The sequence below is a fragment of the Ammodytes marinus genome (genome assembly GCF_949987685.1).
Source record: "Ammodytes marinus genome assembly, chromosome: 7".
Taxonomy (NCBI): Eukaryota; Metazoa; Chordata; class Actinopteri; order Uranoscopiformes; family Ammodytidae; genus Ammodytes; species Ammodytes marinus.
In genome coordinates, this window is record NC_137211.1 from 28,610,445 (window position 1) to 28,638,088 (window position 27,644).

Consider the following 27,644-nt stretch of genomic DNA (forward strand, 5'->3'; position numbering starts at 1 on the left):
ATGTATATTACCAAACAGTTATAGGGGAGAACGGGGGAATCTGAGGCATCGGGTAATGTGAGCCACCCCCTGTATCTAGGCAACGGAAAACATTTGTGGTCATGTGAGATATATGTTTTCAAGCCCCTCTCATTTCCCCATGGCCCTGAAAGAGAGGACCTCATGGTGCTGTGGTAAGCATGTTTTTTTCACCAAAATAGGTATTTTGCATGTAAAAGTAAATTTTCTTGCTGTCAACTTAATCAACTGTTGTGCCAAAGCAAATGTATTCACGTAGAAAAACTTCTATCATACGTGTTGATGAACTACCAACATATAAAAACCATGTGATGATATTAGCTAAAGATTAGCCTGAAATGCTAAGAGAGGTAGTTTTTTCTCAAATTGTGGTGGTGGGGGAAAGTGAGCCAAATGCTGTGGGGGAAAGTGAGACACTGTCTCACTTTCCCCCACCATGAGGCACAAGTTAAGTTTAGTCTTAAACATATTTTAATGTAATATTACATAACATGTGTTTTATTTTAATGTCATACACATTGTAGAAAAGCCATCATGCCAAGGAAATACACCAGGAAGACGACCTGGGGCAACCACACGGAAAGAGCACCTTCTCATCTTTCCCTGTAACCTTCAGGGCTGGAATGTAGAGTAGGCCTAGTTGTAGAGTATGACAGCCTGATGTTATAATCCAGTTGGGTCTTCTCCTGTGTTCTGAGTCCCAGGCTGTTCTCGCTGGTTCTGATTTTCCTATGCTTTGACCCCCAGACACAAGCAGGCTCTAAGGGTCCTGTGTTCTGACCCCCAGACTGTGTTCTAATCTAACTGGTTCTACCTTTCATTTGGATCTTATTAAAACCTTTTGAATTATAATATGTTGTATTTGATTTTGTTCAGAGTTACTTTCAAGTGTTTAGAAAATTTGCTTTGCTTAATTGACCAAACCCCATCATTCTTTTACTAGTCCTACATTAGTTCTGGAATGTGTGGCTAGCTTTCAGGATTCTAACTGTTACAATATGTGTTGTTATGGTAGTTTCAGAGTGGAAAAAGTAAGTGGATCAGTTTACCCCCAGCTGGTTCACTTTACCCCCTTGATTTTTCTGGTCTGTTTCAGTTTACCCCACAGCTGGGGTAAATGCCCATTTCTAGGAAACATCCTGAATTAATGGGAATGTGTACATTTAAGTGATAAATCATTTTAGCTCGCTTAGAGGGGAGCAAATGTAAAAAGTGGCTCAGATTACCCCGTTCTCCCCTATGTACAAATAAATAGAAAAAAATGGTGGAATCAAGACAGATGTGAAAATTGCTCGACAGTCATTTGGACACCAACTTTCTCCAAGTTAGCTAGAGCAGACTACTCACATCACATTTCTTTATGGTGCATCTAACAGGCACGGAGAAGAGACCCACAGATGATGCAAACTGGATCTCTCCTCCCAAGTCCTCGTTGATCTGTGGGGGATCACATAATGGGATGAAGTGTTGCCTTAAAAACAGCAGTGGCTGGCCACTGGACATTACATCCAAATTAAAAGTTCGACATCAGATCAAATGGCAGAAATTTGATTCCCCGAAACAGAGAGCATAATGTCAGAGAGCGTGGTAGAGGTATATAGAGTGAGTGACTCCTTGGTTAATTAGATGTATGTAAAACATCTATGGTATAACATATTTTTGAACATTGTGGCCATTTGTGCATATCATTAGCCTCATAGCATAATTGCCTAAATCATATTTACTCTACTCTACTTTTAATCTACATCTATCCTACATCTACTTTACCCTACTCTATAACCCTTAAAATATGATTTAGGCAATTATGTTATGAGGCTAAGGATATGGTAGTTGCACATACTGTACATGCCTTAATGTAATGATACAAGAGACTGTTACCAGCAAATGGATGTTTTGGCCTGGTCCATTCAACAGACTGTAAAGGGTTAACCCAATATAAACATTTAGCAGTTCTGAGACGTCAGTCTATTAACTGCTACATGAACTGAAGAGATCTCAAAGGAGGGCTGACGTTGCTTACTTACCATTGGTTGAAAAACAGCCTGCATGTCACAGGACATCCCAGCAGATAGAAAACCAGGAGGCTCAAAGCTGAAACAAACAAATTACAATGAGTTATGAATGACAATAATAATTTTTTTTTATCCAGCTTAAAATGTAATGCACTGCGAAAACAGAATGCTGTTTCTATAGCTTTTAAAGACATATACTACACAGTGAAAACAATTATTACCGTTCTCAAGTAAAATATTATAAAATCAAAAATGATTTATGTTTGAACATGTTCTTTTTGCCTGAACATCAAGAACGAGTTATTACACAGCCTCACACAAACAGTATATGTGTGAGGCTTATCTGCTCTCTTGAGGCTAGAGTAGATAAGCGGGAGATTTGGAGCTGAGGTTAAAAGTCAACCTGATGCTCAGTTTGCACCAAGCAGAAAAACAAAGAAAATAAAAAGCTGTTGCTCCATATTCACTGCAGTGTAGAAAACAATGGATTGGATTTTTTGGTGGCTTACATTAATATTCAACTCCTTTAGAAATGATCAGACGGATCGGAATTACACATTGGGATTCTTTTTCTGTGTAATATTTTATTTTGAGAAGACTGGCCCTCAAAATGATCCATTTTAAAGTGATATTTGTATTTAATGTAATTGGCATGCACAATTAGGCAAAAAGGCTACACAATAAAAGTGTGGTTTGTGTTTGAATATCCTAGTGAGCACTGTAAGATAGTGAGGAAATGGAAGCGGCATCATACCACCCAGGCACTGCCTAAACAAGGTTGGGCCTAAAACTAAGCGCCCAAGCAACTAGGAGTCTTGTTAAGGAAACCGCCAACATTTACTTTAAAGAACAGAGTTCAGTAACTGAGAGTGGAGTGAAATTGCACAAGGCAGTCACCCATAAATAGTTATTTGAATCAAAATGCTGTGTATAGGAAGGGGGGGCATAAAAGACTGAGGAAAAATAATTTCAAAGCACTTTATAGTTTGCCAGAGAACACAAGTTGAAGTATGATGTGGGACAAGGTTTTGTGGTCAGATGGCACCAAGAAAGAGATTGTTAGCTAGAATTTGAGGTGCTATGTGGTATAAACCCAACTCTACCCAATGCTCAAGAAACAGGGAATAGTCTTTTTGAATATTGTGATCCACTATTGACAATCTGACAGGGGGAAAGAGAGAAAAAAAACACCTCAACCAATTGGCAAAGTTGGTAGATACTTGCCCCCAAAGACTTGTGTGGGGGTTAAATACTACACAAGCAGTTAAAATGTTCTATACATAGAAATAAAAATTGCTGACGATTATTAAATTGGGCTTCAAATTCAATGCTTACAGTTACAAAATGTTTTGGAATGAAAACTCTCAATGGAAAAATATTTTAAGTTAGAATATGTAATCCAAACAAATAGGTAGCTTTTAATATTTAAAAAAAAACTTTTTCTAACCTTTATTTCAAAGATAGATATTATTATAATGCGATGATATAACAGACACAAAAAAATATATTTCTGGAGAAAGCAAAAGATACAGGCAGTGAGCTTTTTTTCAAAGCATCATGTAACAGCACATTACTAGAGCTGCCCTGAGGATCTTGGTAACTTCTCACCCTTCCAGAGACAAGATCAATATAACAATAGCAGAAGCAGCCAGTGCATTTAATAGATAAACAAAATGTTAGAGGCATGCATGAGCATAATTACAAAGTGGTTACAGTTACACAATATATAATGGATACCAAAACACCTCATCTTTAAGCTTGTTGGAGGTGTAATCCTGGTAGAATTTTTTCATAAATTATATTTTAGTGCATTCAAGCAGCTGTTTTTCATGTGTAGATTACAAGAGCAATTTTGGGACAAGTTGATTATTTAAGTGCTGTATTTCCATCAATCAAAGGAATGTAAAAAAAAAAAATCCCTGAAATTAAGGGTTGAGTTGATGAGCTAATTAGCGAACTAGCCTGCAAACTGACATAAGCAGTGCGGTTTCTACAATAGATCCTCTAAACAGGGATGACTTTTTTACATTGAAACCAGCCTCTTTGTGGACTCAAAAGGTGCTTTATGTATCATTGTTTAATGGCAGGAGAAATGTTTCATAAAATATCAAAGCCCAACATTGGCACTAACTTAAAAAGGCTATGCTTACATGGAAAATGACTTTCACAAACAGTACAACTACCGCATAATTAGCAATCTGGGCAAACTCTTATCAACATCAGTGGGCACTGGATCATAATGTTTGGTTTGAAACAGTTGTTTGAAGTTGTTGATCCAGCCATCACTGTGACCTGGAAGTGTATGAATGCTTTCCACCTGGTTGGAGTAAAGTCTGGTGGCCATTTGAAATGTCACGCTGCACAGAATGTTTGGTTAAATCCCTCCCTTATCGCTACCATCCTTCTCTCCTAGCTTCAAGAACAGGTGGGGATGAAACCACACGTGATGAAAATATAGAACAGTTCACTTGGGAATTAATGCTGTGTGAGACCGTGTTTAAAAAAAAACTTGCTAGAGCCCTATATAAAGTGCTTCAAACGAGGCCATACTGTAGTGTGCATGCATATCCATTGCAGTACTAGACCAAAGTGATGAAGATGAGAGTGTGTCTTACTTATTAACTGACAATACCTGGTGTATTACTGTATCATTTCTGGCCGCTCTCCATTGGCTTCTCCCACGGTAAATCAATGAGCCCTCTCTTTATTCAGCTCAGCAGAGCTTAAACACCCTCACACTCCATAACCACTTCTGAATGCAATCAAGGAAGCTTACAAACTCTGACAATATGTGAATACAACCTGAATGCTTTTGTAAATCCCATAGCACAAAATAATTCATATTGCTACACTGTAGTTATAAGAAAGTGTTAAACCACTGCTAAGGTCAGCATTTTAGGCTAATTTACCCTAACCCTAGTTGTTACTAATTGGGTAATAAATCCATTCTAACTATTCTCTGGTCCCTTTCTAAGTGGGTCTCTTTCTTGAAAATTAATTTATGCGTGTTCTGTTTAGGGTTTCCACAAGGGGTCGGTTTTGGATTGGGTTCAAAAGTTTGGACTCTGATAAAGCAGATAAAAAACATCTGATTTAATTTAATTTTGGCATACTTGAAGGTTCCTTTTGAATGTGTACATGCTCCTAAACGGTTTTCTAATAAATGAACTTCTACAGACTGGATACAAAAGGAAACAATGATTCTCATCTTAGCGTGATTTGGACCAAATTACCCAAATTGTAAGTGTGATCATCGCACCCTCAGATTTGTTCGAATATCACCATTTCTACAACCGTTCTCTCACGACAGCCAGGCAACATACAGAGCCCAGAGGGGAGTCTTCCTCCCAGTCAGTCATTTATAATACATACAAGGAAGTGACACTAATTGGGAAAACACAGCTTCTATACACTGGCTTTTCACCAAGTCTGGCACGTCTGTGCTGTAGTGGTTATTGTCCCGGTAGTTTAAAAAGACACAGCAGAGCTCATACTGGGCACAAATGCACAATACAAGTACTCTGGGGGATGGGAAGCCATTTTTAGAAATTCAGGGGGCGTATAGGGGCTGATGTGAAAACGTCCAGTGTGTTCCTGGTCCACGTTTCTTTCTCTCCTGCCGTGCTAATGTTTTTTAGCTGAGGGCCTTGTAGTTGTCAAGACCATCTCAGTATTATAGGTTTTAATGTGTGAATGTTTTACAGACACTGAATAGTAGAAGGAGTGTGAGTAACAGGTACAGTGGCAGAAACAGGTGAAATTATATGTGTGAGAGAACAATTCAGTTTTTTGAAAGGGATGTTTCCCAACTACAACGACCTATATTTTTCCTAGACTATTTCTTATAGTATTCTGTTTCAGTTATGCTGGGGGGTTACAGTATAAGTTGGACATGTTCAGTAACATTCTGTAAACATGATAGTAAATATAATGTATCTGTTCTTCTTTCCTATATTTTTTAAATAAATCTAAGGCATATGTTTTGTTGATGAAGCAATCGAACGCACTAAAAGTAACTTCAAAATTGAATGGCCGTGAGTCAAAACAGCATTGATACAATAATGGGTTGATTTCACTAAGTATCCATGGGGAGAGACAGTCAACACAAGGGGTTGTTCTGATCCATTGACCCAACAGTAATATAAAAATAACAAACTGGGTAAAGTTAAAGCACTGCTGCGAACCACTGACCCATGCTGGGTATTTATTTTCACTCTTTTTGAAGAGACGTCTTGTTTTATTGTTTGTTTCTTAGCTGGATGAGTCATGCAAACATTGGTCACGACAATACTAAGTGGGATGGATATCAACACGTAACACTTGTATAATAGACCTAGATTGTGTGATGGACCCAATGTATAGGCAGAAATCTGGAGAACTGGACGGCATCCGCTGTCTTTCTGATTACTGCATGATGACTACATCTAAAGTGTGACTGTGTAACACGTGCTTAATGCAAAGAAAAAGAGTGTATGTTTTGTTCATGCTAGTAATACTTAATACTTTAATGTATGTCTCTAAATAATGATTTGAGTGAAAGGCAGGAGCGACAAGAAACACAGTAAGCTGTCAAGATGTGAGACATGTAGTTATCTACACTAATTCATCTATTGACTACTGTTAGTATAATTTGGCTATTCTCAAACAATGTATAATCAGGATCAATCTGTGGAGAGATTGAGTGTTTCAGTAATATAGGGAGCTAAGGAGCTAAGTGGCTAAAATGTTCACCCGTTAGGTAAGAAAGTGCACGGCTAAATGTGAGATAAGATCAGAGGTCTAGCAGTTGATGTGTTCAGACAAGTTGTCCTGCACGAAAGGCTCGGGAACAGCCTCAGTAGTAAGCACTATACAGTCATGGGGGAGTTGATGGAATAGTGATCCACAGGGAGTGACCTGCAGTACAATGGCCTGTGGGCTGCTGCTTGGCTGAAAGAGAGGAGATAGCAGAGACCTAGACTGACTCACTGGGATGACTTTTATATGAGCCTGGTGATCCATATGTAGGAGGACTTTGCCTTTACGTCCACTCCACCCTCTTTTAAAAAGGACAAAACGTGGTTTTATCAAAGTCCTAAGTGGGGATAAATACGCAGATATTTCTTAGTAATAAGGGAAGTTGTTCAACATATTGAGTTCATAATGACTTTAACAATTGTTGTGTTAAACACCCCTAGTAGCCACAGTAGTGTCACAATAACAGAAGTATGTCTGTCTTTGAACACTAATAATATCTACATTAGATGTTCAAAATAACTACAATATACTCAACCACAGCAACTGTCTTTTATTTATATCTTTATCTGGGTCCCTCTCATCTCTGTAAGATGATTATGTCCATATTTTCCTCAGATTGGATTAAGTTGAGGTTGTGGTGGGCTTGCTATATGTGTATGTTATCCTATGACCACTGTATATTCCTGCGCAGAGGTGGATCTGTCCCACTGTGATACAACGCGCCACACAAATGTAGTTGGCTTCTTTCAATGGCCGCGTTTCCCAGATTCGATCGTTCTTTGGGACCAAAGAAGGCTCGAAAGAAGGGTTCGGCTAAGAAGGAGCGCTAAGATACAGGTGTTTCCCAGATGCCTACTTAAGTGCCATCTCTACTATTAGTCTATGTTTCTTGCGCCAGTGGTCCGCATTGAGCATTGTTTTATTATTTGGAAAAGTGGAGGAAATACATTTCCCTGACGCGGCATGATCACTGACGATTTGGTCGCTAAGAAGGCTGTAAGAATGGGTCAGCTCCATCTTACACTTCCGTCTTAGTGAAAGAGCTTCTTTCGCTAAGAACGACTCTGGGAAACTCATTCTTCTTTCACAGCGTTCTTTGAGCGCTCCAAAGAGGCACTTAGCTCCAAAGAGGCTCTTAACGAATCTGGGAAACGCGGCCAATATCGGTAAATTTTTATTATGTACAATCAACCTCCATATGGCATTTGGAGCAATGCGGTGATCTATAAGAATGATAGATTGACACTTTAACAATTTGGCCACTGTGTCTTTTTAGATATTTAACCTTGAGTGAAAAAATTATGATCAATTAAATCCCTTTGCATCAAACAAAACGTTTTGTCCTTGTCAAAAACTGGAGCTACGCAGGCTGCAAGCTAACCATCAGGAGCACTTTGGGGTTCGGTGACTTGCCAAGGGACACTTCAAAAGCATTTGTGTCACTGTGTTGGTGTAGAGTACATGTCGTATACATTTTTCATTGTGCTATGCTATTGCTCATGGTTGTCTTGGTTACCGGCCCACACTTTTTTCCCATGTGCACTTTTCTGACTATACTGTGGTCACTACCCTTATTAATGTCCACACTAAATGCCAGACTCTTACTTGATGGAGATAAAATCCTTCAGCTGGTCGGAGACTCCAAGAAGCTTGCAGTGGTTAGTGTTGTAGCGGATGTTGGTCAAGACAATTTTTTTCTTATACATTTTCCCCACTTCAAAGTCCTAAAAGAAAGAATTTATCGTGATGTCAGGATGTTGCTATAAATATCAACAAAATCATTTAAAAAAAATCTACAGTCAAATATAATTATGTAGCATAAAATGCACATTATTCCCAAATTCATTAGCATTTTTCAGCGAAATTACAATTATTACAGTCTTTTCAAGTGTGATATTTGTTTTACAGATCCAGTAGTGTGTTACCTTGAAGAGGATGACCTCAGGTTTGCTGATGAATGAAGGACCTTTCACCTCTCTTCCATGACATTTTTTAGCAGACATGTTGCTCTTTCCACTGGCCAGTACAGGTTCTTCTGACTGCACCAACACAGGTTTCTCTTGCAGGAGCTGCTGTTACAACACAGGGAAGCAACAGCTTGTTAATATCATCAGAATCATACCAGTGTGATACTTTTATCTTAGTTTGAGGACAAAAGGGCATGCTTTCCACAAAGCCCTCTTTCATTTTATATAAGAAGCTGAAGTTCTCAAATGTTGAATGTCAAAGGAAAGAAACATAGTGTATCTACTTAAATAATATACATTCTAAAACTAGCAAAATTATTTCAAACTGAGAAGGGGATTTACACAGCATTTGATACCAGCTACTGGGCCATGTAACTTTTTATTCTAGGTGCTAGCAACACATTTTAGACAGTGACAAAAACATATTGGGCTTTTCTTGTTGCTGTCAGATAGTGTGGAATAGTTTTCTAAACCAAATTAATTAAACCGTGTTGAGAGGTTTTAAAGTACAACATTGAATTGATCTAGATGTGAAACTATGTTTTTATCAACGCTGTTTTACTTTTTAGTATTTTGTCAAATCGTCCTTGCTCTCTTGCTGAAGCACTTGAGGTGAATAGTGACATTTCAACATCATTCTCTTCCCCCTCATGAATCTTTGTATTACTTTTATAACATTGCTGTGTGCTGCACTAGCCATTAGCGTGCTGAGGGGCTTTGATGAGGACATGAGTCTGATCAGTAATGTTAAGAGGAGATAGGACTTCCACTCCACTGGGCACTAGCTGAGAGCTGTGGGCTGTGGGCTGTAAGCACTGCACTCACTCTGGGGCCGTCAAAGGCAGCAGCACAATGAGAAGTGATGCCTGTCACCAAACATTTCAAGTGTGATAAGAAGCTAGATAAGACAATGAGCTGAGTCACCTTCATGGCAGTGAGCGAGAGACTCTCCTGCCTCCATCAACTGCTTTAAGAACAATCAGAACTGGGTGTGCAATTCCATATCAATTTTGATTAAGTGTGAGTGCTTAGATATGAATTTCTACACTTGTTGTCTAACAGACGTTTTTTAACTACACCACATCTTTAGGAAATATGATTCAACGAACCGTATATACATTGATTGAAAAACAAACAAAAAAAATAGCAGCTTAGCATTCAAAGAAGTCTCCAGTGCTCTCTCCAGACTGTATGAGAAAGTTAGTGGAAGTTGCCCACAGGCACATTGTGTACTTTATGCTAATCTGTACTACCCATGAGTATCAGTGAGAAACATCTATTTTAAAAAGTAATATAAGTTCCATTAACTCAGTTATTGACCCATTAACTCAGTTATTGACAGGGCATTTCCGTCTGATTTGAAATGATCATGTATTCATTGTGAAGATATTGATGGTGAGTATCGTCTTTATCACAGATGTCATCAATAGTAAGAGTCTAAGCAGACTACATCTTTATAGATATCATTTATATAAATAAAGCTTGACCAGTGGAGGAACTGTAAAATAAGCAGTAGACACAGTTAGATGGCTATTGGCTACATAAACAGCGGGCAAACCTCAAAGAAATCACTGCATCATTGTGTGTGCTGCAAATCACAGGTTCTGAACACAGACACAATACTGTTATCCCAACTACAAAGTCCAGCTGAGAACATGCATTTATAATACATAAACACATATATTGTAGCAGAATCTTTAAGATTTGTCGGATATGTTTTGAATTTGATTTGATTTTAAAAGAAGACTGCAACTTAAAATTATTTTCATGATTGATAATCAGTTGATATTTTTTTTTTTACTTATCCATTAATTATTAAGGCATTCAATAACGAAGATACTCATTTAGAAAATAAACAACACAGTCAGGAGTAGCAAATTATCAAATTTGAGAATTTGGATCCATTGAATCCGTTGATTTATGACTTTTAAACAAATAAAACTAGTTTTCCTTTAATGTTGATTGATTAATGTAAGTGTTGACATTTATATTTCAATACAGTGTTGGCATACAGAAAAACTCTTTCTCTGTAAATGTTAGTACAACCCCTCATAATCTTGGTTTGCTCAAGCTTCTTTATTCCCTCAGCAGTGTAGCTTTAAGCCCCTATCTCACTGGGCTGCGACTGTTTGCGACAAGTTGGAGACTGCATTCTCGAGGGAGTCTCTAAACTGTCTCCAAACGATCGCGGAGGTCTCAATTTCCTCGCATGAGTCGCAGAGCCGCGCAGTCCTGTCGCATGAATTTTGAACATGTTCAAAAAAAGTGTGCGACAAATCTAGTCTCAAAATAGTCTCAGAGTGGTCGCATGTGTCTCAAACGCGTTGCAAACCCTTCTCAATTTAGTCTCCGCGAGTCAGAAAGTGCGAGCAATGTCAGACAACTTTGCGAGGGTCTGGCGACATATATGAAACAAAATTGTGACTGATTTGAGACAAAAATGAGACTGACATTCCGTTCGTGCGACGCTCGCCAGACGTTCGCGAGACATAAATAAATGTCGTGAGGAACCAACTCAGTGAGACTGCAAGTGAAAATTTCTCTAATTTGCATATTTTGTCGCAATTTTGTGTCTCCAACTTGTCGCAAACAGTCGCAGCCCAGTGAGATAGGGGCTTTAGAGAGACGTGTGCTACCTCTGGGATCCCCTTTACAGATCCCAGGCCCCTAATGCAAGTAGTGCAGGGACAACACACTGCTTTCAAATCGGCCAACACTGACAGTTGTATTCATTAGAACACACTAACAAGCTGGAACTACAGCTACTGGGAATTCAGACAGTGTTTTGTCTTTGTCTGTACCTTTGCAATCTTAGCCTCCAGTTTCCAAACACCAGGATTACAACAGTAAAAGAGTAATTATTTTAAATCAGTTTTGTTGTTTAAATCAAACATTCTTTTAGTGATATTTCACATCAATTGAATTTTGGCTTCCAGTGCAACTATTTATATACACCATGCTTGAGTTTGCAGGTTGGGAATTCATCCATTGAAAAATATATAATAAACCCTCCCATAGAAAAATGATGCGCCTGCTGAGAATGGGACATGATTTATGAGTGTTTAATTTTAGCAGCTTGCAGGGCTTTGCTTTTGGTTGTCAGCAGTGGCTGTTGGTTTTAGTGCTACTACCTTGTAGTTGTGGTCCCACAGCCCAGAGAACTCTGGCTCAACCAGGCTCTCAGCCAGGCTCTGCTGCTCCCCTTCCTGTTGCATGCTGTCCTCTTCATCCTCAACGTCAGAGGAACTGCTCATGTCACTCAACTCTCTTGCCTCCTGGACAAACACACATACAAACACACATACATACACACACACACACACACACACACACACACACACACACACACACACACACACACACACACACACACACACACACACACACACACACACACACACACACACACACACACACACACACACACACACACACACACACACACACACACACACACACACACACACACACACACACACACACACATTGGGTCATGAATGTTCATGCAGTTATTTGATTTGATTTGATTTATTTCTAACGTTTGGAATGTTAAAAAAGAAAAAGCAAAAAGGTCCTACAGAAAACAACAATATTACACAAATAGAAAGCACATTGCAGTCCTAGATTGACAAACACTTGTTTATTTGGATTACATCTTCCAAAAGGAGTGGGAAGAACTTGAAGTATACACTTTTTTGATCCCACCCCTTCTCCACAAGTCATGTCAATTATCTAGCTTCCTTATAATTATATAAACCCGACATTGAATATTTACTTAAGCTTTCCTCATATATAGTTTTAATGACCCTTTATCTGTGTCATACAATATACACATGTATCAATAATATGCTCATATCAAATATATAATATAATTTCACAAATGTCACTTCATATATTTATGAGCCACTCACAATTGTGGTTTTGTACTGAGAGGCTGATGGAGGGCTGGTATCCAGGTAGTCTAGGAGCTTGTCTCTTTCCCTCCCCAGAGATGGGTACTTGCCAGTGGGTGTGAGTTTAGGCTGCGGGGCCTGGTGCCTCTTTCTGCTTTTTACCAGCTTTTCCTCCAGAAGGATTTTCGACACAATCTCCACTCTCTTTAACTTCTGCCTCTCCTCAAATTCCCTGTGAAGGGCAAATCAACAGCAACTGTGTTACAGCGAAATGCGGTCATGTACAGAGCCAGTGAAAACACCCACACACCACTGCATGGAGTGGGAGTGGAGGACATGCGTGTGGGAGAGCAGAGAAGAGAGGAGAGGACGTACTCTTGTTTTTGTTGTCTCTTCTCTAGTGCTTTGTGTTGGTACATATGCTTAATACTGTTGATGCCTTGGGCCTGCAGGGATTCTCTCAGTTGTCTCTGTTGTTGCTCTTTCCTCTGGGCGTTTGCTTTGGCTCTGCTCTGCTGTGCCCGTAAGCTCTCCTGAAGAAAGAAAACGGCAGATTAATGAAGCTCAATATTTCACAACATGAATTCTTATGAATAGTTGATCGTGTTAACTACTAGAGGTGCCTCTTACAGAGCTGTTTTCTCCAATGAAATGCACCTGTGGAATGTTAAATTGTAAAATACAGCGATAAGAATGAAGATGATAGCATTGCTAGTTTTGTCTAATAGCAAAAGAAGCAGTCCGGAGCAGACTGTTCCACATCCAATGAAAATGTAACTAGGAGGAGTTAAAAATGAAAAGTCATACTGGCATGTTTGAAAAAAAAAAGAATATGTATGAAGAATTCCATTCAGGTCCTTTGATACAATCACGTTTGAATACAAAACTGTTATATAATGTACGTTTTACACTGCCACATCTAGCATTAAATACACTTGCACAATTACAGAGCCCAGCAAGTGCAATGGGAAGAAAAAAAGCTTGTGCTATTGTTGTAAAAACAGTAAGAGACATTCCAGGTTTCTGTTTTGTGCTCTGGTCAGTAAGAGGAGAGCTTCCACACTATTAGCAGCAATAATGTTGGCACAAACCCTGCATTACGGTAATTGTTCCACATTAACATTGATATTGCTTGTTTCTGCACTGGATCTTATTATATTGGATCGGTAAGAGTCACACAGATGTTGTCGTCCACTTTCTTCATTTTATTTCACCGCCACCACACTCACAGTCTGAACTTGTTTGATGACTCAGTGGTGTTGCACTAGACTCACTTCACAACCGATGACAGTTTGGAGGCTATTAATTACTTGTCCTTCTTATCAAAATTAATTTTTGCTTTAATTAATAATAATTAATCATAGCTTATATTTAGTTGTATATTTAGGTCTAATCAGTAGATAAGGTCTTAGTATGCTCATATTTTGTCTTGTTACCAGAAGTTGTTACTGTCGTAAAGCGTAGCTTAGTGTCGTAAAACTGTTGTAAATTAGCCTTGTGGGCACCTGTCGGCTTATCTGCATTGTTATTGAAGTATCGGAGCAGGACGGGAGCTTCACTTTTCTGACCGTAGCCTAACGTATATTTTTTGTTCATTGTCGACTATTTTTTGAGAATAAATCCACTACTTTTTCATTTTACATCGGCCTTGGATTTTCTTTTGAGTGCCTTACGAGAAAGTACAAGTCCAGAATCCTACGTCCTGCAAGAGTGGCAAACAAGTTTTTTTTTTTTTTCATTTAACTTTTATTTATCCTCGAGAGACCAATTGAGGGGTGACCCTCATTTTCAATGATGTTGAGTTCAAGCAAATTCAAAGGAAAAACATCAATACATAAACAGACCTGCAAACTCATAGGAGGTGAAAAAGGTGACAAACACCCGTCCCTTCTAGGGGGGTTGGGTGTTTTTCGCTGTCCAAACGATTGGCTATTGTTAAATATCATTCACACAACCAGAGTTCTCCACTATTGCCTCCAATGTCCAGCTGGGTGAAAATAATAGCCAGCTGAGATCCTGACCCTCCTAGGGGGGTCCGGGGATTTTTAAACTTTTTAAAGTGAAATGCATGAATCTGGTGCACTTTGAGAGGGAAATTAAGAGGCTAAATCTGAGGAATTTTGTGTGAACAAATAATTTGGAGACACTGGGTCGGATGAATTAGAAGCTTCTTGGATTTTCCATTAAAATATTGATTTAAAATAAAATATTATGCAGGGTCCTCTGGGTTGGGCTTGGTGCTCTTTTTCTTTTATGGGACATATTTCTCTGTAATATAATGAATACATTTAAATGCAGTGAGAGGAATGAAGCAGAAGAACTCTGTTGTCCAGCTATCTTTTTTTCCACAGACGAGGCTGAAATAGGTTATACAGTGCATGGGCATCTGAGCCCCATTTCCAAATGTTTTTAAATAAACTCAATACACACTGGACGTGAACGTGACGTGATCAGTTAAACTTGGACTACCTCCCAGATGAACTGATTAAATTATTGGGCTATTAACTTGGCTATCTAGATCAAAACATTGTATTCATTTTTTTGTATGATATAATAATATGATGTTAATATCAAACACACAAACTAAAAAATAAAAATAACCTGTCGGTCGGCTCTGATTGTGAGCGCACTGCAGACACTTCATTTCTGCAATGTGCGCTCATTAAACTGTCAGCTTCACTTAAGAGTCCTGTGTGGGTCAACAGTGCAGTGCAAACTATGCAGCATAAAGTTATAACATTCGTCTACGACCGTGATGTAAAATCACCTTCACACAAAGTCTCCGCCCCAGCAAAGCAGCGAGTCGATCGCTGTGACGGTGAAAATCACCGGGACCCGGGAGACCCAGTGAGCGAGTGAGACGCCGCTCAGAAAAAACTCTGTGGTTTGATGGATGAAATCAGTCGGGGATATCCTGCCCGTTAACTTTGTCTACGGGAACGGCTTCCGCGATCTTTTTCTATGTCTCGAGTCTAACAGAGAGCCATGTCGGCAAACTGACAGCGCGACTAAATAAAATGACTGTACAGTGAGCTGCGTCCCTCCGTATAGTTTCTGTTTCAGTAGGCTGTTACATTAACCTCTGAAGCATTGACAGTGTTTAATCAAAGCCTCTATTTTTGTATTATCAAAAGGGCTTTGATTGAGACTTTTAGCCAATTCTAAAGTCTGAACACACAGCGGCAGCAGTGATGCTTGTGCCCGATCTTAACGCTGATTGGACAATACTCATGACGTCTACCAAAGATGTTTTATTGCCAAGATAACGATATTCCCTTGTCTCACACTACGGTAACTCGTCCACACAGTCCAGTCTGGGAAGCGCTGGCTGACTTCTCTGGCAGCTGCCGCTACCCCCCCCCCCTCCCAAAAACAAAAACTCTTCGGATCTATACGATTCACGTGGGTCATATATTTTGATTCTAAACGGCGATTTTCGCCGAAAAGCGACGAGTTTGCAGGTATGCATAAACAATATTCAACGCAAATACATCAAATACACAACAACAGGTGAAGAGAAAAACAATTGAAACATTTACACAGTGGTGAAGATTAAGTGGCACCAATTAAAATGAAATGGGTGAAAGTACAATATAGCCTAATTAAAACAGTTACAGGTAGAGTTTGGCAGATTTAAGATAGTTTGTTTAAATTGGTTAAAGGATATGAAGTTATTTAGTTTAATTTGTTGCTGTAAGTTGTTCCAGGAGTCAGGGGCACTGAAGCTAAAAGCTGTCTTTCCCAGCTCAGACCGGGCTTGTGGGACATAAAGCATAAGCATGTCAGTGGGGCGGGTCTGATAAAGCCCATCTGAGATTTGCAGCATTTCTGTTAAATAATGAGGAAGCTTCCCGGTCGAGGCTTTGTAAATAAAAACATGCCAATGTGTGTCACGTCTCTCTTTAAGGGAGGACCACCCAACCTTTTCATATAAAAGACAATGGTGTGTGTCATAAGAATCTCCTGTGATGAACCTTAAAGCAGAGTGAAAAACAGAGTCCAGGAGTTTAAGACATGAATGTGATGCATGCCGGTAAACCACATCACCGTAATCAAGGACAGACATGAAAACTGCCTCAATAATCCTTTTCCTACTAAATAAAGGGAAGGTGGTTTTGTTCCTATAAAAATTGCCAATTTTTTGTCAAAGTCGACAAACAAGATTTTTTATATGAAAATTAAAAGTGAGTTTATCATCTAACCAGATGCCAAGATATTTGTACTCTGTGACTCTTTCAATTAAAAATCCATTATTTGTAAAAATATTAAAATCATTCAAATTTGTAGTTCTTGCTCTGGAGAAACACATACTGTATATTTGGTTTTGTCTGTATTTAGAACCAGCCTGAGGTCCACTAGACAGTCCTGCAGGGTGTTAAAAGAGCTTTGTAGGTTCTGAATAGATTGGTGCACCGAATCGGAAATGCAATACAGTACTGTGTCGTCAGCGTATAGATGGGCGTGACAGTTTTTTAGCGATGAAACAATGTTATTTATATAAATTGTGAAAAGAACTGGACCTAAAATTGAGCCCTGTGGGACACCATTTGTAACAGTTAAAAACTCAGATTGGTATCTTCCGAGTTTAATTGACTGCTGTCTATCAGAGAGATAATCCCTAAACCAGCTACATGCAGAATGATCAAAGCCAATGTCATGCAGCCTCTGTACAAGCAAATGGTGGTCAACAGTATCAAAGGCCTTTGAAAGATCAATAAAAAGTGCTGCACAGTGCTTTTTCTTGTCTAATGCTGTAACAATGTTGTCTACAACCAAAGTCACAGCAGAGACAGTACTGTGGCCTGCCCTAAAACCAGATTGGAATGGGCTCAAAATGGAAGCACTAGATAGAAATGTTTTTAACTGATTATTAATAAGTGATTCTAGAATTTTTGCCAGGCATGGGAGTTTGGAAATTGGCCTGTAGTTATTAAGATTATTTTTGTCACCACTTTTATGTAAAGGAATTACGTGAGCTTTTTTCCAAATTTTAGGAACTATTCCAGAGGAGATGGAAAGATTAAAAATATGGGTTATTTGTTTTGATATTATATGTGTCGAAAGCTTGATTGAAAACGGGTCCAATTTGTCCTCTCCCATGTACTTCTTGGGGTTGATGGCGAGGAGCGCATCTACAACAACACTTGTGGGAAGAAGATCAAGGCTGAAAATAGGAGTTTGAGAGACAGGCGGTACGTTACTACTGGTTGTAGAAGGTGTACATCCTCCATTCTGAAAGAGTTGACCAGCAGCTACAAAATGTTTATTAAAAGCTAAGCCAATCTCTTTTTGATCATTGAGTGTGTGACCATTTAATTTGATCTGAGTGGGAACTGTGCTAGAATTGTTTTTATTATAGTTCACAGCTTTCCAAAATAGTGCAGGGTTAAAGTAGCAGTCGGAGATTAATTCAAGGTAATATTCGGATTTGGCTTTCCTGACCATGGCTGTGCACTTATTCCTAAATTGTCTAAAAATAGTCCAATTGGTATTATCTCCAGAGCGTCTAGCTAGAGACCATGCTTTATTTCTTTCAGAAAATAAATCAGACAGTTCACTTGTAAACCAGGGGTTTGATAAATCTTTTACTCTATGCTTTTTAAGGGGCGCATGCTTGTTTATAATTGAGGTGAAAGTATTGATGAAATAGTCTAAGGCTAACTCAACATCCGAAATTTCCGTAGTGAGTTGAATGTCACTATGACAGAGATCACTTAAAAAGGCTTGCTCATTAAAACCTTTAAAATTACGCTTAATTATGATTTTAGGTTGAGATCTTTTTAAATGAATACTTCTGATACAGGCCACTGGACAGTGATCACTAATCCCAAGATCAAAAACACCAGCTGAGACTATTTTATTTATTTTATTTGATAGGATTAAATCGATTAAAGTTGATTTTGCTGGGTTTTTTAGATTGGGTCTTGTGGGCTCAGTTATTCATTGTGTAAGATTAACGTTGCTACAGATTTCTTTGAAAGGTTCAGAGGCACCAGAAAGCCAATCAACGTTAAAATCACCCATCACAATTACCTCTCTATTTACATAACTGGAGAGCATATGTGCTAGATCGTTTAAGGAGCTAGTTACAGCTGAAGGGAGCCTATACACACCAATTACAACAAAACAATCATTTGACGATAAAGACAATTCTAGCGCGATAAATTCAAAACAATTTGGAACAGAGACAGCATGTAAAAGTGTTACAGAATAACAGGATTTAACATAGACAGCCACTCCCCCACCCCTTGCGTTTCTGTCTATTCTGAATAAATTGTATTCATTAATTGCCACTACATCTATATTATTAATAACTTATTACAATACTTATACAATATATAAGAATGCATGTTACTGATTCTGTCCAGTTTAGTATGAAAATGTATAAAGGCTAATTGTAAATGATTCCTCAATGTTCACCGTTGGTTTGTACTAGTATTCTACTGGTGACAATTAAGCCCAGTTCAGACCAAAGATTCGCCTTGCAACTGCTTGCAACTGCAACTCCTTGCGACGAGACCGCCGAAACGTTCTAAAACTGGACCTTGCGATTTGACATGTTGAATCTTCTGCGACGCCTTGCAACGACTTGCAACGCGCTGCAACGAGCAGTTCACACTGCTGCGATTTATCCCCCGTGACGTTCTAAAACCGTCTCGTCGCAGGCAGTTGCAAGGCGAATCTTTGGTCTGAACTGGGCTTAAGATGTATATGCATTTAGACACACTTAAGACACTAGACAGCAAGCACTCCAGTCATTGGGTAGACAATTAACATCATACAATTACATTCAGGTTAATTCATGCATTTAACTATACAGTTAAATGTGTTTAACATTTGTTATGCACTCACAATGTGCTTAAATTGATATTCTATAGTTATAGCTAGATTAAGGTTTTAAGACACGTAGTGTTACAGCCAGAATGCACTACAATGGGAGGGTGCTATTGCTTACTTTGGTGGCTGCTATGTTTGTCTTCAGTGACTCGACAGCCTGTATTCTCTTTTCAAGTAACTCCCTGTTCTGCTGCTCCTTCTCAGCCTCTTGATGATGCATCCTAAATGAAATGGGGACAATCACATGTATATGAATGCTCAAATACATCAGAGGGAGAAAAACACTGAATTCTTCTTATGACGCTGGATGATACTAAGCTATTATCAAATGGGAAAGGGTGGCTGTTTTCTCTCTCCTCACTGTTTTACAGTACATTAATACATTTTTGCAGACATACACCTTTGTAAATACTTCAAGCAGTCATGTGATTCTAATGAAAAGATACCCATCTAAATAGAATAACAGATGTGAACATAAACTAATGACATTTTGTGGGTAAACAAAATGTGTGAAGATGGGGCAAGCAGATGAACAAATAGGAGAGGAGGAACTAAACTTAGCTGGCTAAACCTTATAGGCTTTCCTTCTGTTTAAAGGTAAGGCTGCAGATCTGTCATTCTCTGATTGGCTGATGTTTTTTGATCTTATTAGACGACTTCTCTCAAGGGTATGCAAGCCAGTAATTTTTTGAATTAAATCGAAATCTTTTAAGTGTCTTGTCTGGCCTGCTTGTAATATATTTTGAATGATCAATAGAATGTGTCAATCTCAATGAGGCCTTTGGGATTTATGGGATCTTGTTCTAGTCCGAGCTCTGTTTATTGGCTTAAATGCTGATTACCTTTTAATGGTCTCTTTCAAGTATTTGGCCGCTTTCTTGCGGCTCACCTGGCTTTCTGCAGTTTTCTTCTGACATTCAATCTCTCTCTTCAGCATGGCTGCCTGTTTACTATTAGAACACAATAACAGAAACGTACAGTCTTTACATGGCTTTTCAAGGTTCTTACAACCGATTCCCCTTACAGGCTTCTTATAAAAATGTCCCTAGGATAATAACTTCACAGGACAAAAATTCAGTGTGCGCTGAAAACCAATTCAGTTGTAAAACAAAGATTAGGCTCTGTCAACGGTGATGTTGCCAGCTAAGGTGGATAACATACCCTGTGTACATACTAGTTTACAGAGCCTAGGCTGTGTACTATCACCAGTAAAGACAGGTAGCAGATCCTAAGAAGATATTCACTGATTTGGACAAAAACATATAACACAAGGTATTCACTGATTTTTTTTACAACAAGCATTCTCCAGAATTGCTAACTCCACATTTAATTGCACACATTCATGCCACCTAAATCAGATGCAACATACTGACATTAATAATGTGAGTAAGCATAACACAGAGCCGTACTACATGATAAAAGCAGTGTGAGTGTAAAAGGTGGTTGGTTTTCCATACTCCTCAGTGAGATGCTTCAGCTTGACCTTCAGGTTGTGGCTGGCTTTCCTCTCCTGCTGCAGCCTTGACTCTGCCTTGTGGGCCTTACAGACCTGGAAGACCTTCTCTTCCACGTCAACCTCCTGCCGCAGAGAGGAGAACCTGCCAAGCTCCACCTCCACCTCGCTCAGCTCCAGTCTGAAGAGCAGGGATGGAGAAGGAGATGGATGGAGATAGAACATCAAGTTAAGAACACTAACTGACACTATGTTTATTATCTACCAGTACGGTAACTTGCTGTACAGAGTTTAAGACCTACAGTATATGTGGTCATGTTGCATTATGAGTTTCTCTTTACATTATGTTTAAGAAGATCAATCGACTGAATTAATAGGTCAATAGGTGATTATTAAAACCATGCGAAACAACATTCAGACCATATAGAGATTACATTATCCTTCATAAAAAAAACTGCCAGTTTGTTTAAGCACAATGAATCAGCTTTCCTTATAGATTTTTAAAAAATAAGCTAAACTGTGCCACAACATACAGGAATGGCTTTGATGATTAAGCCCCAACATAACAAATGAATATGCCATAATTGTTTGGTTGTATTGGCAGTAAAAGCCTTCAAGTGACAACGTTTGATTATAGCATTTTTTTTTTAGAAGTATGTACTTTAGCTGCACAAAAGATTTAAAAACATTCTCTCCTCTATCATGACAATGAGAATGAGAACTGCAGAAACTGTAGATTTCAGAGTTATCTACTAGGAATGAGCACTTAAGCTTCTTATTGGATAATACATTGATTGCTTGATGATGTCACAGCATCAATACAGAAGGGCCCCATTGAATTAAATGTAGCGCGGGTGCGTTGTTTTCATGCACTACTGATGCCTGTCAGAACAAGACCTCACTGTCAAAGCACTTTCCTCTCTGACTCACTCTCGTTGCTTCAGCTCCATGTTGAGTTGACCCTCCAGCTCCTCCTCACCCTGCAGCATTTGACACAGATGCTTATGTTGGGCTCGCAAACGAAACACCGCCACACTGCAGGGTTAAATGAAACCAAGGCATGAATACACAGGGCGTGGACGAAAAAGAAATATCTGTAAAAATCTTAAGTACAGATAAGTCACTGTTTTGTTAACTTTGTTGAACTCACCAATTGTCATCTGCTTTCTGTTGCTCCATCTCTTTCTCCAAGTTAACCCTCTGCTCCAAAACACTCTCAACGTTCTGACGACAGAGTTTAAGCTCCTCTCTGAAAGAAAAAAAACACACACACACAAGATAACACAAGTTAGAACACAAGTTAGAGTTGAACACAAGTTCTTGACATGGTTCCTACGCAGTATGGAAAAGTACGTAATTTAATTTTAGTAATCTCCAAGTTTGGATTTAATTTGGAAAGATATACAGTTGTGTTCAAAATAATAGCAGTATGTTTAAAAAAGTGAGGCAAGATCAAAATCCTTATCATAGCTTTTATTTCCAAACACGCAAATGCATTGGGGACATTGCACATTCTATTCCAAATCCAAATATGAAGAAACATTTGTCAAATGTTTCTTCATCTTTACAGAAAGTGAAGAAAAAGGAATATTAGACTGTTCAAAAAAATAGCAGTGTCTGCATTTTTCTTTACGCGCCCCACACACATCCTGCGTCTACCTCTGGAGCGCGTCGCGTTACCTTACTGCTGCCTCTCTCGGACTTTTCTCGGACACACATGCAACGTCTCAGCAGCTGCTGCTGCAGCGCTGCTTCTAAAAGCCCTATCTTTCTACATAGAGTTTTCATAGATAATTCCCATTAAAAATGAAGTTCTTTCATGTCATCTATGATGCATATGATTTATATTGAGTCTGGACAGTAATCCGTGCGCCCCATTGCCATTTTTTTTCTTTTTTTTTGCCATATTTTCGCTTGTTGGAAGTTTTATTTTGAAGGGGACACACCAGGAAATGGTGAAACTACAGCGAAAGCTGCCAGTATGAAGTCAATATGACTCTCAGCAGAGTATTTCAAAAATCACTTTACTGATTTATACGGGAGAGAGAGAGGGGGGTGTGGTCGGGGAAGAAGAAGGCCGTAGACACAGATAGAGCAACGGAAAACTGTTGCGCTCATCATGATCTTTTTTATTTCTTCACTATATGGATCTCTATATGTGTCATTTATCCAAAAATGAAATGCCAGAACTAATTGAAAATTAGGTTTTAAATCCCTCGGATTTTGATTCCACAATTAAATCGTGAAATAAAGGCATTATTCGCGTATACGACTGAGGAATGTTTTATTTTGAAATAAACACACCGGGTAAACGTGTAAATAGAGTGAATGCTGCTGGTATGACTGTCAACAGAGTATTTCTCTATCAGTTAAAGCACAGAGACGCGAGAGAGACGCGCTGCTCTCAGAAAAAAAATAGGCGAGCCTCCTGAGGTGAAGGGGAGCGTCGCTGCAGACGTGCCTCCGACGCGCCTCAGCAGTGCGTCTGAGGTTGGATGTGTGCTCGCTCTACGTTGATTTCACAGTCTGTGACAAAAAGTCAGACGCAGACGCGAGGTAGACGCGCAGTAGAGGTAGGATGTGTGTGGGGCGCGTTACAACTCAAACATTTACTGTATCAACTGAAAAATGCATGAAGATTTAGCTTTCCTATGAATCACTGAACTAATATTTAGTTGTATAACCTCTATTTCTGAGAACTGCTTCACATCTGTGTTGCATGGAGTCGACCAACTTATGGCACCTGTGAACAGGTGTTTCAGCCCAGGACGATTGGACTACATTCCACAATTCCTCTGCATTTCTTGGTTTTGCCTCAAAAACAGCATTTTTGATGTCACTACATAGGTTTTCTATTGGATTGAGGTCCAGGGATTGGGCTGGCCACTCCATAACGTTAATCTTGTTGGTCTGGAACCAAGATCTTGTTCGCTTACTGGTGTGTTTGGGGTCGTTGACTTGTTGGAACACCCATTTCAAGGGCATATCCTCTTCAGCATAAGGCAACATGACCTCTTCTGCGGCCCCTATTCAAGCCACAGTACACTTTGAAGACGGTGAAGCATGGTGGCACAGACATCATGTTATGGGGATGTTTCTCATACTATGGTGTCGGGTCTATTTATCGCATACCAGGGATCATGGATCAGTTTGGATACATTAGAATACTTGAAGAGGTCATGTTGCCTTATGCTGAAGAGGAAATGGCCTTGAAATGGGTGTTCCAACAAGTCAACGACCCCAAACACACCAGTAAGCGAACAAGATCTTGGTTCCAACAAGATTAACGTTATGGAGTGGCCAGCCCAATCCCTGGACCTCAATCCAATAGAAAATCTATGTAGTGACACCAAAAATGCTGTTTTTGAAGCAAAACCAAGAAATGCAGAGGAATTGTGGAATGTAGTCCAATCGTCCTGGGCTGAAACACCTATTCACAGGTGCCATAAGTTGGTCGGCTCCCTGCAACACAGATTCTCAGAAACAGAGGTTATACAACTAAATATTAGTTCAGTGATTCATAGGAAAGCTAAATCTTCATGCATTTTTCAGTTGATACAGTAAATGTTTGAGTTGTAAAGAAAAATGCAGACACTGCTATTTTTTTGAACAGTCTAATATTCCTTTTTCTTCACTTTCTGTAAAGATGAAGAAACATTTGACGAATGTTTCTTCATATTTGGATTTGGAATTGAATGTGCAATGTCCCCAATGCATTTGCGTGTATGGAAATAAAAGCTATTATTAGGATTTTGATCTTTACTCAATTGTTTAAACACACTGCTATTATTTTGAACACAACTGTATTTCTGTTTCCAGAGTTTCAGTGTTATTAGCCTTACTTTTTAAAACATACTGTATATATTTTTTAAATGCAAATCAGAACAAGCCACCACCAGTCAGAAGATGTGCAGCTAAAACAAGCTGGTCGGAGGATGGTATCTGGTTACTATGGAGACGACTGAAACCTTTAGCCGGAGCATACACTTAAAATGCCGCACGTGTCTCTAATTTCTTTCAAACTTCAAAAGTGTGGAGCTACCTACTTTAAATGTACCTTTAGTTTTTACTTGTCTTAGGTTTGGGCACAGAGATTGTCATGGGTCGATGCAATTCCTCTGTGGGCTGGCTTCAGTACCATTGATTTATATAATAAGCATCTAACGATTCGCATAATCAGACTGAAATATCTACAGAGAATCCTGAAAATGTTTGTCTGGAAAAGTAAGGAGTTTTGAAATGGAAAATGTGAGAGGGAACCCTCCCTCTGCAAACAAGGTAAGCTATTGAAGACAGAAAGGCTGAGAAGACACACACACACACACACACACACCCCGCAACAACTTTAAATGGCCAATGTTCTTTTGCTGTCTAATGGTGTGCAACACGACGGTCTGTGACTGGGGAAAAAGACTCTCATAAAAAGGAAAACATGGCACACTGGTACAGTAAAAGCTGCAAATTGGTTAGAAGCCAGGTGTGCTTTAGTTCCATTAAGCCCATGTTTGATCAGAGCAGTATACACCTCCACTCTGACCTTTGTTGTTTTGTGCTTAAGCAAAATGACAGCTATTTTCGAAATGCATCACAGTTCATTGGGTACTTAATGGCTCGCAGTGCAGACAAATAAAAAGGGGGAACGGTGTGGGAGTGAGGCTTTTTTATAAATGTTCTCTCGCCGGCTGAAATGGTTTCCTGCAAATTGCTGAATCAATTGGTACAGTAATGATTGGCCCAGTGTGAAGACGGCAAGATGGGGAGAGATGTGGGAAAGTGGAAAAAGGAAAATTGTTCACAGCAATGTTACAATGTGGGATAAAAAGACAGGTGTTTTTTGGTATTCTTATATATGTATATATATGTTGTTTTAAGTTAGTTTTCCTTTACTTACAGGGTTTAGGAGAGTCTTAGAGTTTTAGAGTCTGGTAAGAATTTCTATATAGGTTAAAAAAGCTACTGCGGCTCTAGAGGAGTGTTGGTTGCCAGGTCCAGACCTGGCTTTCAGCATGTCATGCTCCTTCTGTCGGTGAAAGCAGTCCAGCTGGTCCAGGTTTCGTCTCAGCTTGAACATCCGTGCTGTCGCTGCACAACTCCTCTTCTTACTGAAGTCGACCGCAACAGCAAGGTCACCATCACCATCACCATCGTCCTCCCTTCGGGCAGATGCAAAATTACAATAAGGGAAGGTTGCATGTTTAATGATAAACCTGAATACATTATGTACATGGATACATTTATACCACTATGCCTGGAGTTGTCTTCTAATGTGTTACGATTAAATTAAATGTAGGAAAACCTAACTACCGGTAATCAATTTTGGGGAAAAAACACAAAAATTGCATCACAGGGACATGATGCTCTAAATGCTGAGAGGATTAAAGATGAATAGACGTTTTTATTAAATTGTCTAAATATGATATGATTTGCAGAAGAAGAAAAAAACACCCACTCATACAACTCGTCTAACCACTCCAGGTCAGGAGGAAGGGCTGCCTCCTCATCTTCAAAGCTCTCCTGGCCTGAACCATCTTCTGCAATAGAAATCCATATGTTGTAAGGATATCCCAGTCTTTTAAAATCAGGGTAAATAGAAAATGATACATGCAATTGTGAATTAAAGGGTAGAATTAAAGTGTTATCTAGAAGTAGACACAGCAAGCTTCATTTTGCAAACAAAGCAGGAGCTATTAACTCACCATCACTGTCCTCATCAGTGCTGATTTGACTGTTAGCACCCAGCATCACACATTCATCTGACGCCACATCAAGTGGACTCTCCCTGTCTTCGACGTCCATTTAACCCTATTTAGCAATAAAGGCGCATATTATGAGACAAAACTGTAGCTTTGAGCTTTAGTTATAGCTTAACATAGAATGGACTAAAGGCTAACACATTTCTTCAAAATAAGCAATTTATCATGACAGTTGGATGCATATTCTATCAATTGGCAGACATAGCCTAGTGTCAATTCCTATCGGTATAAGACTATTTTAATGTCACAATTAAGGAAATAGCATTGGTCCCATAGGCTAGGCTTCATGAATTAGAACCACTTCAAAATGTTATTTGGTCAATATGCCAATTCTAAAATCGACTCTTAATGAATTGCAGAATATGTTAAGTCATATTGTACAGGTGTGTTACATTACCAGTCATTTTTGCTGCATTCAATAACCATATTTCTGGGTTGAATGTGTCGTGTTGTTCACTCAAAAGGGGCTAGCTTAGCTAGCTTGCAGCTATGCGGATGCATAATTAATGCTGACTTTAGGCTGTATCACATTTAAAGTTTGAAAACTTAATTCAACAAACATTAAGCTGTTACCTCGCTTTGTTACGCTTTCCTTCTTCGACCAGATAGCTTCCCAGTATTACTTTTTCTGACAGCATACAAATTATTCCGCCATATTTGTTAGTGTTTCCAAGGAGACGGGACGCTGCCTGGGAGTGGGACCATAGTGGGACCTCCCTCTGGACTAGGTCCCTCGAGACGTCACCTGAACTTCCAACTGGAAACACCCACTGCTCGCAAAACAACTAGGCCTATGCTTTGGCTACTGTAGGCTAATGGAAACGTAACTTTGTTCAAATCAAATGACTCTGAGATATCAAAAATTACAGTAAAAACAATAAAATCACATTGTGTGAATGGCAGCCCAATAGTTTTAATTCCATGTTAAAATAGGAGGAATGAGCTAAGTGGGAACAATGTTGTTTTATGCCTAC

General features: G+C 39.2%; 1 protein-coding gene across 1 annotated transcript in view; it reads right to left on the reverse strand.

Moving 5' to 3' along the window:
• The window catches only part of cfap74 (cilia and flagella associated protein 74), a gene marked incomplete at both ends in the record, with an annotated part of 64,400 nt that extends 37,687 nt beyond the window's left edge, over nucleotides 1-26,713 (reverse strand). The window contains 15 exons of the mRNA XM_080030782.1: nucleotides 1,366-1,455; nucleotides 2,043-2,109; nucleotides 8,373-8,491; nucleotides 8,693-8,839; nucleotides 11,866-12,009; nucleotides 12,646-12,859; nucleotides 13,003-13,160; nucleotides 19,583-19,685; nucleotides 20,307-20,414; nucleotides 20,922-21,098; nucleotides 21,848-21,952; nucleotides 22,068-22,166; nucleotides 25,912-26,070; nucleotides 26,385-26,448; nucleotides 26,614-26,713. Of these exons, the coding sequence (XP_079886908.1) occupies nucleotides 1,366-1,455; nucleotides 2,043-2,109; nucleotides 8,373-8,491; nucleotides 8,693-8,839; nucleotides 11,866-12,009; nucleotides 12,646-12,859; nucleotides 13,003-13,160; nucleotides 19,583-19,685; nucleotides 20,307-20,414; nucleotides 20,922-21,098; nucleotides 21,848-21,952; nucleotides 22,068-22,166; nucleotides 25,912-26,070; nucleotides 26,385-26,448; nucleotides 26,614-26,713 (1,854 nt within the window). The remainder of the gene's footprint in view (nucleotides 1-1,365; nucleotides 1,456-2,042; nucleotides 2,110-8,372; nucleotides 8,492-8,692; nucleotides 8,840-11,865; nucleotides 12,010-12,645; nucleotides 12,860-13,002; nucleotides 13,161-19,582; nucleotides 19,686-20,306; nucleotides 20,415-20,921; nucleotides 21,099-21,847; nucleotides 21,953-22,067; nucleotides 22,167-25,911; nucleotides 26,071-26,384; nucleotides 26,449-26,613) is intronic.
• Between the last annotated feature and the right edge of the window lie 931 nt (nucleotides 26,714-27,644).